Here is an 18,702-nt window from a genome sequence, read left to right on the forward strand (position 1 = left end):
CCTCCTGAAGTCTGCTACTATCCTGTTCACTATTTACTACATTGTCAAATTTTGTATCATCGGTAAACTTCAAAATTCTACTCACTATACCCAAGCCCAGGTAATTTATATATAAGAAAAGCAACACTTCTAATTCTGACTCCTGGGGCACCCCACTGCATACTTCCATTCAGTAATATGATTCACATAGCTATAATCTGACTCTTCCATCAAACTGACTGTAATGCTAAATTACAACTGACTTTATTTCAGCATATCATTGCATAAACAGATTATCTCATGTGAGAAACTGTTGTCAAGTATAAACATTTAATCTGGAGTGAGAAAAATTACACCTGTATGTTGTATAAGGCTGAAAGCAAAATACTAAGACCTCACAGAAGACAGTACTTTGCAAATGTGGCATTCACTTGTAAATGTGATCAGTTGAAAAATGGATTATGAGTTATAAATGAATTGTACAAAAACCTAGGAGACTTTGTACATGCAAACATCAAGTTTCCAACCAAGCAATCAACAAAGCCAATCAAATGTTGAAATATATAGTCAAAAGGGGTAGAATAAAAGTTAGAGAATTCATGATCAAACTTTAAAGTGCTCTGGCCATACCACCTCGACTACTGTGTCCATGTCCTCACTGAGATACAGGAGTCTTTCAAGAGCTGGAAACATAAAAAAGCCTCAAGGCTGATTTCCAGTCTTAGAGTTATGAGGAAGGACTAGCGTAACTTGGGCCTTTAGTCTTTAAAAGAGACATTTGATGATTAATTTTAATGAGTATACAAAATTATAAATTGTATGGAAATGATAAATCAAGAAAATTACTTTTCATCAAATGGGTCAAAAGGAGTGATGGGTTTAAATTAGTAAAAGGCAAATGTAGGACTGATATTGGGAAGTCCATCTTGAAATGGACTCCCAGAGGGAGTACTGGAAGCAAAAACTTGGAATAATTTAAACTCTGAGGTTTTGAGGTGGGAGGATAGTTTTACTGCCCTCCTTCATTTGTAATTACTTTGTGATCTTTGTAGTATAAAAGTCTGTATCATTCTAAATAAATTAATTTGTGTATTGCAGCATGAAAACAAAATTTTACCTACATTTTTCTTTGTACTTTATCTGCAGTGTGGCATTTGGAAACTGTAATGGTTTGGCTATTGTGGACTTTATGCAAAAGACCATTCTACTCAGCATGGGAACTATTGAACTTTATGGTACAAGTGACCCATTTCAAAGGCAGCTTAGATCTCCCCGAAAAAGCAAGCAGCTCAATGCAGGTAAAATCCAAATATTAGTTATGGTAGCTATCATTTGTTGTGATTGAATACACATTGCATGAAATTCTGCTTATTCACATTTATTTTGTGTTCTTACCTCTATCACTTGTGGTGTACATAAAATGCTGGTTGCTAATCTGTCAGGAAGTTTTATATATTTGAGGAAAGGCAGCATACCTAGATTACAACTGATGACTAGTGCAAAATATTGCAGTAGTTTTCTGTATTAATTGTATTGGTGTCTTAATTGTTTCTCTAAAATTGCTGAATTTAGAGATGTGACTATAAACCCAGATTTAATAGTATTTATATTATAACATATACCTGAATTTTCGAAGGCAGTGTCCCTTTCTGTTTAGACTCTGTGTTTTTATTGAAATTTTTATTTTTAAATACTAACTACTTATAAATCTGGGTTATTTTATTTAATAACAGTTCAGTGCTTAACTGAATTTTCACATTGTTACTTCACATATCAGTGATTTACTCGTACAACATTTTAAAAATTCATCCATAATTACTTATGCAAATCTTGTCTTGTGAATAAACAGGAAATAATTATAAGTGGTTCTGAGTTCTCAAAATGATCTTTGTTATGATGTGGCAGATGATGTGTGCCAGGCGGACCAAATCCATGAGGGAAACTTGGTCGCGCTGTCACAACGGTTTTGCAAGTTATATTTATTACAAGATGTGTGCACTGAATTCAGAAGTAATAAGCCCAACAAGACCCTGAGAGATTTTTAAAAAGTAAATTAAAAATATTTACTAACAAGGTAAAAGATTTTAAGCACATACATAAGACTACAATTACTACTATGATAGCTCCTAAAATTCCTAATTAACCTGACCCACAGTTACACTCCCTTTAAGGCAACTGTTCACAATAGATTTTAGATTTAAAATAAACTCAGCAAGTTGACACAATCCCCTGGACAGTGGAGTTCCAAATGGCTTTTCTCCAGCCTCAGTTTCGTAAAACAGCAGACTCGTGCACAAATGCTGGAGACTTCATTACTGCTATTTCACACTCTCCTGTTAGATCTTATATGGCCTTCTCCTGATACATAGCCTTTCATTCTCCTTTATATGTTTCTTTCTTTTTAATATGTAAATATTAAAATAATATAAAGTTCCATACATCTTTGAAACTGTATCTCCCTCAAAATATTAAAAAATTAATGTTTTCACGACATATTGTCAGTAACCTTTGGGAAAAATAAACACATTCCTTGGCCCTATTTAACTGGTTAGTTGTAAGCAGACTGAGATCCCTTTGAAAATCTCCCTTCATTTATCAAAAAATGCAAATTCCCTTCACACCTTACATGCTAAGCCAGCATCCATGTTTACTCATTAGCATGTCAAGCACCTAGCTTCTTTTGATGAGTTAAAGCTTACAGTCTACTTGACTCCAAATGTAATTAAATCACACACATACAGGCCCAACTATACCTACCCCCATAAACCTACTTCACAGTAAACCAGAAAAATATAATATACACAAATCCTTGGTATTAACAGAGGTCATTTCAGTCCAGTGTCCAGGTTTTAAATGTCCAATTTCCCTTTTGAGCATTAAACCCTCGAAAATGCATCTGCAATTAGATTTTCTCATCCAGCCACATGTATAATCTGTACATTAAATGGTTGCAGTAATAAACTCAATTTGAACAGCCTTGCAGTTTGGTCTCGAAGTCTGTCCAGAAATTATAAAGGATTATGGACTGTATAAACAATTGCTTCTGACGAATTGTTTGCAATGTAAACCTTGAAACGCTGCACGCTAACACCAGATCCAGTTTCCTTTTCAATCATTGAATATTTTCTCTGTTGTACATTCTGCTTTCATGAAACATACCATGTCAGTTTCTCAATTACAGTTTCATCTTATTGCAACAGTACAGCCCCAATGCTTATAACACTTCCGTCAATGGCCAACTTAAATTGCTTGGCATAATTGGGTATTGCCAAAACAGGTATTGTAGTCAATACAGTTTTTAAACTGTCACATGCCTTCTGACACTCCTGTGCCCATTGAAACTTCTTGTTTCTTTTTAATAGTTCAATGGAGCAACCACACTGTTAAAATTTGGTAAAAATTTCTGATAAAACCCATTCACACCCAGAAAACATCAAAACTTCTCGTTTTGTTGTAGGCACAGGGAAATCCACAATAGCTTTGACTTTCACACCTCCATGTCCAATGGTATGGCCTAGATATGTAACTTGCGCTTTTGCAAATTCATTTTTAGCCAAGTTCATCACCAAATTAGCTTCTTGCAGTCAATTAAATCATTCTTCCCGGTGTTGTAAATGCTCCCCCACGTTTGACTGAAAACTATCAAGTCGCCAATATAAACAGCACATTTGCTCAGTCCCGAAATTACTCTGTTTGTCAGTCTTTGAAATGTTGCAGGTGCATTTTTCATACCAAATGGCATGACCTTAAACTGACATAGTCCATCTGGTATCACAAAAGCCGATATCTCCTTTGCTCTCTCCAATAACGGTACTTGCCAACATCCTCTCAGCAAGTCAATCTTCTTGATAAACTTTGATTGCCCCACTTTCTCAATGCAATCTTCTAACTGTGTTATAGGATAGGAATCCGCTTTTGTCATTGCATTCCCCTCTCGACAGTCCTTACACAGTCTTTGTGTTCCATCCGGTTTCGATACCACCACAATAGATGAACACCAGTTACTGCAACTAGACTCAATGATGTCATTTTGAAGCATGAATTCAATTTCTTTCTGTACTTGTGATAAATTTGCTGGACTTAATCTATAAGGATGTTGCCTTACTGAAAATGAATTTCTTACAGTCACATCAAATGTATCTAAATTAGTCCTCCCCAGCTTATTCCCACAAGTAGCTTTGTGTGACTGCAATAGCTTCTCCAAATCACTTTGACACTTGTCTGGAAGGTAACTCAATATTACATTTAAATTTTTAAGTACCCTCTCATTATCCAATTTGATTGGAGGAAAATCAATTTCAGAATCCTTCATTTCTACCTCTTTCTCCTTATCAATCACCACTAATACCTCCTTTTGGTCATCTTCCCTGCCAGAGTACTTTTTAAGCATATTACATGACACACCTCTGCTTCTTTCTTCTATCTGGAGTATTTATTAAATAACTTACTTCACTCAGTTTCTTTTCAATCCTTTAAGGCCCACTAAACCTTACCTTTAACGGTTCATCCAATACTGATAACAAAACTAACACTTCTTCCCCAGCAACAAAACTACGAGCTGTGGCTCTCCTATTTGCCTTCACTTTCATCACTTGCTGTGATATCTTTAAATGTTCCCTAGCTAACTCACATGCTCTGTTTAATCTTTCTCTGAAGTTTGATACATAATCCAAAAGAGTAGTTTCTGAATTTTGACCCACCAATTTCTCATGAATTAACTTTCATGGTTCTCTTACCTCATGACTATAGATTAAATTCAAAAGGACCAAATCCAGTTGATGCATTAGGAGCACCCCTAATAGCAAATAACAAGAATGGAATTCCCCTATTCCAATCCTGTGGATAGTCCTGACTATAAGCCCTCATCATAGTATTAAAGTTTGATGCCATCTTTCCAAAGCCTTTTGTGATTCAGGATGATAAACTGTTGACTTAAACTGTTTAATCCCCAAACTGTTCATCACTTCCTTAAACAGTGGTGACATGAAATTTGAATACTGATCTGATTGTATTTCTTTTGGTAAATCATATCTTATAAATATTTAGTCAACTCTTCCACATTTCTCTTTGCTGTAATATTTCTTAAAGGTATTGCTTCCAGAAACCTTGTAGACACATCCATTATTGTCAGCAAGTACTGATTTCCATTTTTAGTCTTTGGGGGGGTCCTACACAATCAATTATGACCCTAGTAAAAGATTCCTCAAATGCTTGAATTGGAGTTAAAGGTGCCAGCTTAGTCACTGCTTGTGGTTTCCCTATCACCTGACATGTGTGATGTGTTCTACAGAATTTGACTGCATTGCTATGCAATCCAGACTAATAACAATGTTCCCTATTGGAATTTCAGGAGCTATTCTCAGTATCTCACTTCTATATCCAGATGGAATAGCAATCTGATGCACTCCCATCTATTTTTTTTCTGCTGAAACTTGATACGGTCACCATTTCCTCATTAACACATTACCCTTAAGTTAATAACATTTAAGAATGCATTCTGCCTCTGTTTCTGAGTAAGCTATCTGATATAACTGCTTTATTCATGGATCCTTTCACTGTAGATCCACTAACTGCCTTGAGCTAAACACGTCATCTACATTCTCTTCCATTCTCTCTTCCTGAACAATCTTATCAAAGATAGTGGGCAGAATTTTCCCAAATTTGCACCAAGTGTGGTAGTGGGCTGGCAAAATGGTGTTCCACCTGCCGACTGCGATGGCAGATTTTCACATCGTATAGTCTCAAACCCGCCACATTACTTATGCATTCCCAGAAAACACGCCATTTCCATGGCGGCCATTCTCACAAGTGACTGCTACTGGGGATTGTACAACGTGTGCAGTCCAACTGCTCTGTGGTCCAGTAAGGTGGTTGCGGACTCACAGTCTGTGCCGAGCAGGGGAGCGGAGGGGGGGGTGCGTGGGTGGTACGTGGGTGGGGCACAGGGGCTGTAAGGTCTGGAGTGCTTTGTGGCACTTTGGTGCCTCCACGTTGCTTGCATGGGCGGGCAGTCTAGGAGCCCGACCCCAATTATATCACTGTGGCTGCGCCTGAACTGTCTCAGTTGCAGAGGAATAGTCAGTTTATACAGGTGTCCCTACTGCATGGCCACTTCCCTCGCCTACCCTATCCCCCACCTCAATTTCTTGTGCGCAGGATCCAATGGCCAGGGCAGCAGTTGCCCCCCGCCCCCGCGACAACAGTCGCCTTCAAGGCTGGGCAGCAGTTGCCCCCGGACACCCCTCCGACAACAGTCGCCTCCGAGGCTCGTCAGCAGTTGGCACGGACTCCCCCCTGACAACAGTCGCCTCCAAGGTCGGGCAGCAGTTGCTCCCGGACACTCGCCCGGACAACAGTCGCCTCCAAGGCTGGGCAGCAATTGTCCCCGGACATCCCCTCAAAAACAGTCTCCTCCATATCAGGGCGGCACTTCACCCCGGCCTCTTGGCGGCCCGAAGCCTGCAAAGCAACAGGCGACCCTGGCGAGCTCTGCAGAACGATGCTGTTCACATACCTCCAGTTCCCCCAAAGTGAAGGCTGCCAAGTGCACATTGCGTGTGTGCTGTTGTGAAATACGTCAACGTGCTTTCCCGCCAATGAAGACGGACGATCCAACAAGGGTCCAAGAGCCTGGTGGGATGGCCTTTTAATGATATGCTTATGTATTACAATGAGTTCCCTGACGACCGTTGGCAGGAAGCGCGGCCTGCCGTTGGCCGGCTAAGCGGACGATCATGACATGTCTTCCTGCCGTCGTGAAATAGATCATGCCTTATTGTCCGCACATGCCACCTATCACGCCCGCCAGCAGCGGGCACGGAAAATTCCACTCAATGTCAGCTAATTGTACTTCAACACCTTTTCCCTGCCTTTTAAATTTCCTCTTCTTCATGTTTCCACCTGTGAGCTGGTGATCTCGTTGCAACACAATCTGGAAACAATCCAGGATGCTCCTTCTGCAACAATTCTGTTGAAAGCACCTCTACAAGCTGTTCAGCTACCATCAGTATCACCCACACCTGTGATCCAGCTATATCATTACCTTAAATAAATTGAACCGCTACAATGCGCAATTTTTCCACTACTCCAACAATCACCTCACCTGTTTTCCACTTACTCTTTAAATTTACCTTACACAATGGAATAAGTTTGGCATCTCCATGAACCCCACTTATTATTACCTGTTCCTGCAACACTCCATCTGAACAACAAATATCACTATCCCATAACATTAAGGATTGACTAGCCCCTATGGGCTGAATCTTTGGCTCGGCGAGCAGGGGCGGGGCCCACTCGCTGAGGGGTAAAATGATGCATGCTGATGTCGGGCGTGCGTCCTGATGTCACGGCGCGTCATTCAGACTTTCAGTTCGGCGGGTACGCACCCGAGTCAGCTGCGCGCCCGCTGAACTGTCAAAGGCCCATTAAGGCCATTTAACTGTCAATTAAAATAATTAATGGAGCTGTCCGTCCAACCTTACGATTGGCAGGCAGGCAAAGAGCCCAGGCGGCCTTCATATTTTTCATGGAACCTCATCCACAGGCGGGATGAGGTTTCATGAGTGATTTTAAATTTTGAAAAAAATTTTCATTGAAATTAATGCACATGTCCCAGCTCATGTGACAGTTTCACATGAGGGGACATGTCCGAATATATTTTTTTAAATTTTTTTTTCAATTTTTCACACTCAGATTAATCTCCCTGAGGCAGCTCTGTGCCTCCCCACGCCCCCTCCCCCCCCGGCCCGCACAGGGAGCACACAGCTCTTCCGGGTGTGCGTCGCACTGGCGGGCCTTAATTGGTCCGCCTACGTAAATTTGCGGCACGGACCCAATCGGGGGCACCAATCGGGTCTGCGCCCACCCACAGCCGCTCCCACACCGCCTGCCCGACAGGCAGAAAATTCTGCCCTATGTCTCTTAAAATTTTAATATCTTTACTTGCTCCACCCTGTACACATGGAAAGATTTCCCCTTCATATACAAAATCTTTAAATATTTCTGCAACTTGCTCTTTAGAACTCCCTTGGGTAAATTGTGAACACATTTTCACTTCTTTACCTATCACTGATTCTTTCTGCTTTACCTGTACACAAACCACTGGTTTTTCCTGTGCCTGGACGTCAGAACCCACAGTACTTTTACTTGCAATTATTGTGATGCAAGAAAGTTCTGCAACAGATTTTCCCTGTATTTTCCAACGCATTGACTTTGTGTGCCCAACTTTATTACAGTGAAAACCTCAATTTCAGAGTGTCACTTCTACCCTCAGCACCTTCATTTTTAGCCTGTTAGAAAAAAATCTTCCTGAGAATTTCCACCTACTCCCCGTCTTCCCTGACCACCTACCTTCCTTTCATCTTCCCACTTTCTATCCTTCTCTCATTTAAAAGTGTGATGAAGAAAGATTTAGATCTATGAATCAACTCACAATCATCAGTTATCTCTGCTGCTTGTCTTACCATTTTAATCCTCTGTTCCTTCACATGAGTTCTCATTACTGAAGGAATTGAATCTTTTCATTCTTCCAAAAAAGTTACTTCTCTAAGAGCTGCATATGTTGTCTCTACTTTTAATGCCCGTATCCACCGGTCAAAATTACTTTGTTTTACTCCCTCAAACTCAATATAAGTTTTCCCAGGCTGTTTCCTTATATTCTAAAATTTCTGCCTGTATGTCTCAGGAACCAACTCATACGCACAAATAGCCTTTTATACTGCATCATAATCCACCGACACTTCTTCTGACAATGAAGCATAAACTTCATGAGCTCTACCCACTAACCTAGACTGTAAAAGTGATGTCCAGTTTTATTGTGGCCATTTCGTCTGTTTAACTAGCTTCTTAAATGATACAAAGAACGCCTCAATATCCCTTTCTTTAAACTTCAGAAGAGCTTGCACAAATTTAAACATCTCCCCACTGGATTTTAGGTTGAAGGTTTTTCATCATTATAACCTTCCTCAGCATCTGAGGTCTTTTTTTAAAGTCCAGCTTTTTAAGTAGGTATTCTCTTTCTCTTTCCTTCTCCCTCTCCTCCATTGCTAACTTTTCCCTCTGGAGGTCAAGTTTTTGCATATCCATTTCTTTTTGAAATACTCTCTGTCTTTTTCTCTTTCTTTTCCTGTTGCCTCTAGTTCAAGTCTTTTTCATTTCCAATGCTTGTTCAAATTCAGGCTTCTTCATTTATAACTGAAGTCTCACGACCTCCAGCTGTGACTCACTAGTGTCAGGTATCACTTCCAATTTCAAATGCTGTGCTATCACTTCAACTATGCCTGCTATCTTTGCCTCTCCAGGTAACCTCAACTTCAACTTATCCACCTTATTCAACTTACCCGTAGGTACTTTTTGTAACCCAATCAGAGTTATACCTTCTGCTTCCAAAAAGGTTTTAGCCATGGATACAGCCATTTTTGCAGTCTCACCACTTTAAAAATCCCTCACACCAAATCCTGAATTCAATCTGCTTCTCACACTCGTAACCTTAAGATTCACCAACTCCAAACAAATCAAGGAACTTCAAATATTCCCGGACGTGCCCCCAATTTGTTATGACATGGCAGATGATGGCCAGGATTTCCCGGTCGGCGAGAGGGGGCGGGGCCCGCTCGCCAACACGTAAAATGACGCGGGATGACGTCAGGCAGAACTCCCGATGTCACCCCGCCTCATTTCAATTTTCAGGTCAGCGGGGGCTCAGCAGAATCAGCTGTACACCTACCGACCTGTCAATGGCCAATTGAGGCCATTGACAAAGTAGCTAAAGTAATTAATGGACCTGCCCGTCCAACCTTAAGATTGGCGGGCAGTCCGGGAGCCCTGGCGGGCTTAAGAAAAAACATGAAACCTCATCCACGGGCGGAATGAGGTTTCATGTAGGTTTTAACATTTTTAATGAAATTGTCAATGAAAGTGATGGACATGTCCCAACTCATGTGACAGTGTCACATGAGGGGACATGTCAGGGAAATTTATTTATTCTGTTTTTAAAATTTTTTCAGACAGGAGTCAATCTCCCTGAGGCAGCACTTAGCCTCAGGAAGATGAATGTGCTCTTTCACAGGCTCAGGGAATCCCCCCCACCCACACAGGGAGCGCATAGCGCTTCCTTGAGGACGTCACGCTGGGCGGGCCTTAATTGGCCTGCCCACGTAAAATGGCAGCACGCTCCCGATAGGAGGCGCCGATTGGAGGCGTGCTTTCACGCGCCCACTCCTGATCTTCCCCCCCAAAGGGGGTAAAATTCTGCCCAATGTGTGCCAGGCGGCCAAATCCATGAGGGAAACTTGGTCGCACTATCACAATGGTTTTGTGCTGTGTGCACTGAATTCAGAAGTAATAAGTCTACAAAGACCTTTAGAGATTTTTGAAAATTAAATTAAAATATTTATTAACAAAATAAAAGATTTCAAGCACATACATAGACTACAGTTACCACTATAATAACTCCTAAAATTCCGAATTAACTTGACTTCCAGTTACACTCCCTTCAAGGCCACTGTCCACAATAGATTTTAGATTTAAAACAAACTCAGCAAGTTATCACAATACCCTGGACAGTAGGATCCCAAATGGCTTTTCTCCAGCTTCAATTTCATAAGACAGCAGACTCAAACACAAATGCTGCAGGCTTCATTTTGGCCATTTCACACACTCCTGTTAAATCTTCGATGGCCTTCTCCTGACACATAGGGCAGAATTTTGCCCTTGGTGGGTGTACAGGCCCCACCAGCTCGGCGGCGGGCGGATAGCCGACCCCCGTCACCGAAATGGGGCCTGCTGCCATTTTGAGTGGGCAGGCCAATTAAGGCCTGCCCAGCGGCCTGCCCGACAGGAAGCTCTATGTGCTTCCTGTGCGGGGGGGGAGGGAATCCCCAGCTGTCAAAGTGCGCTCTTTCACGCATGCGTGCGAAAGAGCGCACTGCTCCCTGAGACAAAGTGCTGTCTCAGGGAAATTACTGACAGTGTACAAAAGTTAAAAAAATAGAGAAATAAAAATATTATTAACATGTCCCCCTCATGTGACAGTGTCACACGAGATGGGACATGTTAATAAATATCACATTATATTTATTAAAGTTTTTAAAAAGGAACATGAAACCTCATCCCGCCAGTGGATGAGGTTTCATGTATTATCAAAAGCCCGCTGGGGCTCCTGGCCTGCCCGCCCGCTTTAAGGTTGGACGGGCAGGGCCTTTAATTACTTTAATTACCCTGTCAATGGCCTCAATTGGCCATTGATAGGTCGGCGGGCGGACAGCTGATTTCGCTGTCTGCCTGCCTTCCTGAAAATTTAAAGGGAGCGGGATGACGTCGGAGGTTCCTCCCGATGTCATCCCACGTCATTTTCCAGTCGGCGAGTGGTCCCCGCCCCCAAATCGCCGATGGGAAAATCCTGGCCATAGCTTTTCATTCTCCTTTGTATATGTTTTCTCTTTTTAATATGTAAAATCTATTGTTCCATTCGTCTTTGAAACTGTATCTCCCTCATAATATAAAAAAAATGTTGTCACTATATATTGTCAGTCACCTTTGAGAAAATAAACACATTATTTGGCCTTGCTTATCTGGCTAGTTGTAAACAGACTGAGATCCCTTTGAAATCCAAATCTCCCTTCATTTATCTAAAAATGCAAATTCCCTTCACACCTTACATGCTAAGCCAGCATCCATGTTTACTCATTAGCATGTCAAGCACCTAGCTTCTTTTGATGAGTTAAAGCTTGCAGTCTACTTAAGTCACACACAGACAAACCCAACTGTACTTAAATAAAAACAAAAACCCCATCAATCTACTTCACAATAAACCACAGAAAAATATTATGAAAATTATTATACTTTCATGACATCTTTAATGTTTTAACAAGTAAGAGGTTTGCTCTAATCAATTGTAATTTAATGTTAATATAGTGTGCCATAGCATTGTTGCTGTTCTGCAACATGATAATCAAGCAGTCAAGTCTCGGGGATGCCTGAATCTCATTGTTCCAATATCCTTGGCAGTAGTCAACCAGGTTACTGGGCAGAGCATGTTGCACATAGAAACAGAAATTTATTTTATTCTTTTTCTGAAATGTATTAGCCAGAAATTTAGTTTATTAATCCATTCACTAAGTATAAGTGTGTTATGACATAGTGTTGTCACTAGGTCATTCACATAGCGAAAACATATTTCACCACATAGAGTCATCAATAGCAATTGAAAGAAAAAAATCCATCAACAGTGTAGTTTCTCACTGCGGTAAAGAAAGACTGATTTAACTCCTTCCTATATTTCTCTCTACGACAAACTTTTTTTGGATTTTGGCTTTTGGATAATCATGAAGCTGCATGGATCTGATCTTAAAAACATGCCTTTTTGGAGCCCCTCCTGGTTGAAGAAGATTGAAGACATATGTAGCTTTGTTAGGGGAGGGATAAATATTCATAAATGTTGAGAGCAAGTTTATGTTGCACATGGACTGCAGCAGTTCAAGATAGCGGCTCACCATCACCTTCTCAAGGGCAATTAGAATAGGCAATAAATGCTAGCCTAGTCAACAATGCCCATATCCTGTGACAGAATAAATTTTAAAAAGTAAGACCACTTGAACCATTGTATTTGTTTCAAAATTACAACTTTTTAAAATCAGGTTTTGAAATACCAAAGGAGTAAAGCCTTCATGAAATTTACTAAAATTCAGAAATGATCAAAGAGCTTTCTTTAAATAAAGCACCACTGACATTTATATGCGTTATTTCATGTGTGCATTCCTTTTCAATCATCCATGTTTTCTTCAATCCCTATATTTTTCTGCTGTACACCCACAGGAAATATGCATTGTCATTGTTACAGACAGGCTTTAGCACTGAACATTCTTGAGAACCAAACTCAAATATCTGGCTGAGAGGCATGTCCACATCAAACATTTGTGTAAATGAGTAATACTGAACATTATAGCATTGACATTGTAAAAACTTGTGATTCTCAGGATTCAATAAATGAATTAAAACATATAAATATCGTTACATAAATTATGTTTTAAAACCATTACTACATTCTCAAGTTTAAAATACAAGTCAGAAAAGAATTAGAGAGGTCATAGAAAAAAGTCAAACCTTTTCTACATTTCTATTAAGTATCAGGAACAGCCTGTGAATCATGGTTCACTCTGGATATTGTATAGCTTCAAGTTAGTTTTAACAGACAAGCAGAAGACATTAAGATAAAGCTAGATTAATCATTAGATAATATTAAGTGGTCAAATGACCAGTCTAAACTTATTGTCGCACTTGGTCAAGAAAGGTTAGATCAAGTTTAAAGATGACAAACACATCTACTGTGTATCAAACATACAGGCTAGATTTCTTAACTATTGATTACGAATGGTCAACAAATGCTGCTCATTGAAGCTTATGACTGGTTAACCATCAAGAATTCAGGGAATTTTTCATTATGTCCTTAATGTTTGACTTTTGGTGCACCTTTAGCAAAATTCTGTCTGTTAATTAGGGCACAGATTCAAATCACGGGGTAAATTTGAAAGCATTTGAAAACAGGTGCGGGGATCGCAATGTGCAACTAACCCGTACTCATTAATCTCAATGCAGGCTGCACACTAACTTTGTGCTGCCTGCTCATTTTAATGCTTTCAGCATCCAGTATGCAGCAACCCTGAAGTTGATTGGCTAGACACGTACATCAGCAGGGGGTAATATTGTGCGTGGCTAACACCACTTAAAGCTAACCTGCATGTGTTAAAGGGGCAGTGCATTGTGGCTGGAGCAGGTGCTGGCTGTCTTGCAGGAAGTGACTCTGATCTGGAAAACAACAGAATGGCACAACTTGGGAGAGAGCAGGCCCCAAGGCTTTCAAGTGCTGAAGTGGAGGCCTTGTGGAGTTGCTGGAGAGGTAGAGAGATGTCCTGGATCCACAGTGGACCAGAAGGCCTTCCAAACACACACTTATAAGGCATTGGGAGCAGATACCCATGCAGGTCAACAAGGGTTCTGCTTGAGAAAACTCAGAGGAGAATTTTGGACAGAAGAACACTGACGAGCATGCATGATAAAATATTTGGTGCATTGGGCAGCCTGCAGTCAATGTCAAGGAACATGGAAGAGTCCATATCCAACTTGGCACAAGATTTAGTGCAGAGTTTAGGGCCTATACTTTCCACCATGGAATAGGTAGCCAATTCAGTTAGCGTACTTTTCTACCTGATGTCTCAGCTTCCACCTTCGCAAGGGCAATTAGGGATGGGCAATAAATGCTGGCCTAGCCAGCAACACCCACATCCCATGAAATGAATTAAAAAAAAACAATAGTTACCCAACATCTGAGTAGCAGCTCAAACTGCTGTCATGCAAGATCAACTTGCTGCCATGCAAGCTCCGACTACTGCTATTATGTCTGTGGATTACAGTGCACAGAGGGGCTTGTAAGGTGTCACAGCAGTCCAGCAATCTGTCCTGTGACACATTACTAGAATTGCTATGGGCTATCTCAAGGCACTGGCTGAGGCTCAATGGAACATGAACCCATTGCCCTCTCTCAAGAAGACAGCATTCATGTTTCCACCATTGCCAATCCCCTATTGCCCTTGCTGTTGCCTGTCAGAAATCATCCCAAACTGCTGCCACATCTCAAGGTGGTGCGATCTGAAGCCAGGCATTCTAAGAATAAATAAGCCTTGCTACAATTGTACAGGGTTTTAGTGAGACCACATTTGGAATACTGTGTGCAGTTTTTGTCTCCACATTTAAGAAAGGATATACTTGAGGCAGTACAGTGAAGGTTCACTAAATTGGTCCATGGGATGGATTCTATGATGAAAGGCGAATTAAATTAGGGTTATATTCTCTGGAGTTTAGAAGAATAAGAAGCAATCTCATTAAAATCTACAAAATTCTGAAGGGGCTTGATAGGGTAGATGCTGAGAGATTGTTTCTGCTGGTTGGGGTCTAAAACACAGGGGCACAGTTTCGGGATAAGGGGTCGATCATTTAGGACTGAAATGAGGAGAAATTTCTTCACTCAAAGAGTTGTGAATCTTTGGAATTCTCTACCCCAGAGGGTTGTGGATGCTCCATTGTTGAATACATGTAAGGCTGAGACAGACAAATTTTTGGTCTCTCATGAAATTAAGGGATATGGGGAGCTAGCAAGAAAATGGAGTTGAAGCCCGAGGTCAGCCATGATCGTATTGAAAGGCAGAGCAGGCTCATTAGGCCATGTGCTCCTATTTCTTGTGTTCTATTTCTAGAGCTGCTTGAGCTCATCATCCAAGCCCATCTGCAGCCTCCTCTACTGAAAACAGCAGCCTTCCTCCAGCCATGCTGCAGCCACTGGGGTAACAATCCATTGAAGCACCAGGCAAACAAAGACATACAGAAGGGCATTAAGATAATTATATCAGGAAACGGCAGAGCATACTGGGTACAACAAAGGCTATAGACTCTGACAACATTCCGTTGTAGTGCTGAAGACATCTTCTCCAGAACTAGATGCACCTCTAGCCCAGCTCTTTCAGTACAGCAATAACACTGGCATCTACCCGACTATTTGAAAACTGCCTAGGCATATCTTGCCCAGAAAAAGCAGTTCAGCCATTTGCCACCACATCAGTTTACTCTCAATCATCAGCAAAGTGATTGAAGGTATCATAGACAGTACTATCAAATAGCACTTACTCAGCAATAACCTGCTCAACATTGTTCAATTTGGGTTCGGCCAGGACAACTAATCTCCAGACCTCATTAAAGCCTTGGCCTAAACATAGACAAAAGAGCTGAATTCCAGAGGTGAGGTGAGAGTGACTGCCCTTGACATCAAGACACCATTTGACCAAGTATCCCATCAAGGAATCCTAGTAAAATTGAAGTCAATCGGAATCAGAGGAAAATCTCCACTGGCTGGTGTCATACCTAGCACAAAGGAAGATGGTTATGGTTGTTTGAGGCCTATCATCTCAGCCCCAGGACATAGCTGCAGGAATTCCTCAATGTTGTCCTAAGCCCAACCATTTTCAGCCGCTTCATCAATGATCTTCCCTCCATCATAAAGTCAAATGAGGTGATGTTTCCAGATGATTGCACAATGTTCAGTTCCATTTGCAAATTCTTCAGGCACGGAATGCTTCATGACCTGGACAACATTCAGGCTCGGGCTGATAAGTGACAAGTAACATTCATGTCACAAAGTGCCAGACAATAACCATGTTCAAGAAAAGAGAGTCTAACCATCTCCCCTTGACATTCAAATGGATTGCATTCGCTGACTCCTCCACTACCAACATCCTGGTGGTCGCCATTGACCAGAAACTTAACTGGATAAGTCACATAAATACTGTGGTTACAATAGCAGATCAGAGGCTGGGTATTCTGTACGCCTCCTGACTCCCCAAAGCCTGCCCCTCATCTACAAGGCACAAGTCAGAAAATAGGAGCAAAAGTAGGCCATTCAGCCCATCATGGCTGATCATCCACTTCAATGTTTTTTTCCCACCGTACCCCCATATCCCTTTATGTTATTGGCATTTAGAAATCTGTTAATCTCTACTTTAAACATACTCAATGACTGAGCTTCCACAGCCCCCTGGGGTAATGAATTCCGAAGATTCACAAACCTCTAAGTAAAAAAAAATTTCTCCTCATCTCAGTTCTAATAGCTTCCCCCATATTTTGAAATTGTGTCCCCTGGTTCTAGACTCCCCAACCAGGGGAAACATCTTACCTATATCTGCAAACACCTTCGGTCTGTCCGCAAGCATGACCCAGACCTCCCTGTCGCTTGCCATTTCAACACTCCACCCTGCTCTCATGCCCACATGTCTGTCCTTGGCCTGCTACAATGTTCCAGTGAAGCTCAACACAAACTGGAGGAACAGCACCTCATCTTCCGACTAGGCACTTTACAGCCTTCCGGACTGAATATTGAGTTCAACAACTTTAGATCATGAACTCTCTCCTCCATCCCCACCCCCTTTCCGATCCCCCTTTTTTCCAATAATTTATATAGATTTTTCTTTTCCCACCTATTTCCATTATTTTTAAATGTATTTCCATCCATTGTTTTATCTCTACCTTTTAGCCTATTTCGATCACTTCCCCCCACCCCACCCCCACTAGGGCTATCTGTACCTTGCCCGTCCTGCTTTCTACCCTTAATGTCACCTATTAGCACATTTCTTAGCTAATATCACCACCGTCAACACCTCTTTGTCCTTTTGTCTATGACATCTTTTGGCAATCTCCACCTATCGCTGGCCCTCTATTCAGCTCTAATTGTCCCATCCCCCCTTAAACCAGCTTATATTTCACCTCTTTTCTATTTTTCTTTAGTTCTGTTGAAGAGTCATATGGACTCGAAACGTTAACTGTATTCCTCTCCACAGCTGCTTTTAGACCTGCTGAGTTTTTCCATGTATTTTTATTTTTGTTTTTGTTACCTACATCTACTCTGTCTATCCCTTTAAGTATTTTGTAGGTTTCAATAAGATCACCTCTCATTCTTCAAAACTCTAGAGAGTGCAGGCCCAGTTTCCCCAGTTTCCCCTTCATAGGACAGTCCCGCCATTCTGGGAACAAGCCTGGTGAACCTTGGCTGCACCCTCACTATGGCAATAATATCCTTCCTAAGGTAAGGGGACCAAAACTGCACACAGTACTCCAGGAGCAGTCTAACCAAGATTCTGTACGATTGAAGCAAGACTTCCCTCCTCCTGTACTCACACCCTCTTGCGATAAAGGCCAACATACCATTAGTTTTCCTAATTGCCTGCTGCACCTGCATGTTAGCATAATGACATATTGACGAGGACACCCTTCTAATCTCTTACCATTTAAGAAATACTTTGCGCATTGGTTCCTCCTACCAAAGTGGATGGCCATACATTTTATCACATCATATTCCATCTGCCATGTCCTTGCCCACTTACTAAGTCTGTCTAAATCCTTTTGAAAACGCCTTGCGTCTTCCCCACAACACACATTGCCACCTAGCTTTGTATAATCTGCAAACTTGGAAATATTACATTTGATCCCCACAGCCAAATCATTTATATATATTATGAACAGCTGGGGCCCGAGTACTGATCGCTGCGGTACCCCACTAGTAACAGCCTGCCAACTGTGATATAATACTGTCCACTTGCCTGGATGAGTGTAGTTCCAACAACACTCAAGAAGTTCACTGCCATCCTGGACAAAGCAGCCCACTTGACTGGTAATCGATTCACCACATTAAACATTCATTCTCACTATCCATGTACCATGGCAGCAGTGTGCATTATTTACAAGATACAGCAACTCATAAAAACTTCTTCAACAGCACTTTCCAAGCCCGCAACCTCTGTCACCCAGAAGAATGTGGGTAGTTGTGTATGGAAATACCACCGCCTGCAAATTCCCATCCAAGTCACACACCATCCAAACTTGAAAAAATATCGCTGTTTCTTCACCATCACTGGGTCAAAATTCTGGAACTCCCTCCTTAACAGCACTCTAGGTGTACCTACACCATAAGGATTGCAGCGGTTCGAGAAGGCGATTCATCACCACCTTCTTAAGGGCAATTAGGGATGGCCAATAAATGCCTTTGTTAGTGAGGCCCGCATCCCATGAATGAAGAAAAAGAAGTTGATGATCCCTTTTAATAGTGCCATTAGAGGATCCATCCTGCTGCTGAATATGTGTTAGCTGTGTGAGGTTAAGAGAGGGTGTTAGCTGAAGCATTGGACT

The 18,702-nt window shown here is 41.5% G+C and overlaps 1 protein-coding gene across 1 annotated transcript in view; it reads left to right on the forward strand.

Annotated features, from left to right (window-relative positions):
• The window catches only part of stxbp5l (syntaxin binding protein 5L), a 578,167-nt gene that overhangs the window by 426,177 nt on the left and 133,288 nt on the right, over nucleotides 1-18,702 (forward strand). Inside the window, exon 18 of the mRNA XM_078559960.1 lies at nucleotides 1,126-1,277. Coding sequence (XP_078416086.1) covers nucleotides 1,126-1,277 — 152 coding nt within the window. The remainder of the gene's footprint in view (nucleotides 1-1,125; nucleotides 1,278-18,702) is intronic.

The sequence above is a fragment of the Cetorhinus maximus genome, chromosome 16, assembly GCF_964194155.1.
Source record: "Cetorhinus maximus chromosome 16, sCetMax3.hap1.1, whole genome shotgun sequence".
NCBI lineage: Eukaryota > Metazoa > Chordata > Chondrichthyes > Lamniformes > Cetorhinidae > Cetorhinus > Cetorhinus maximus.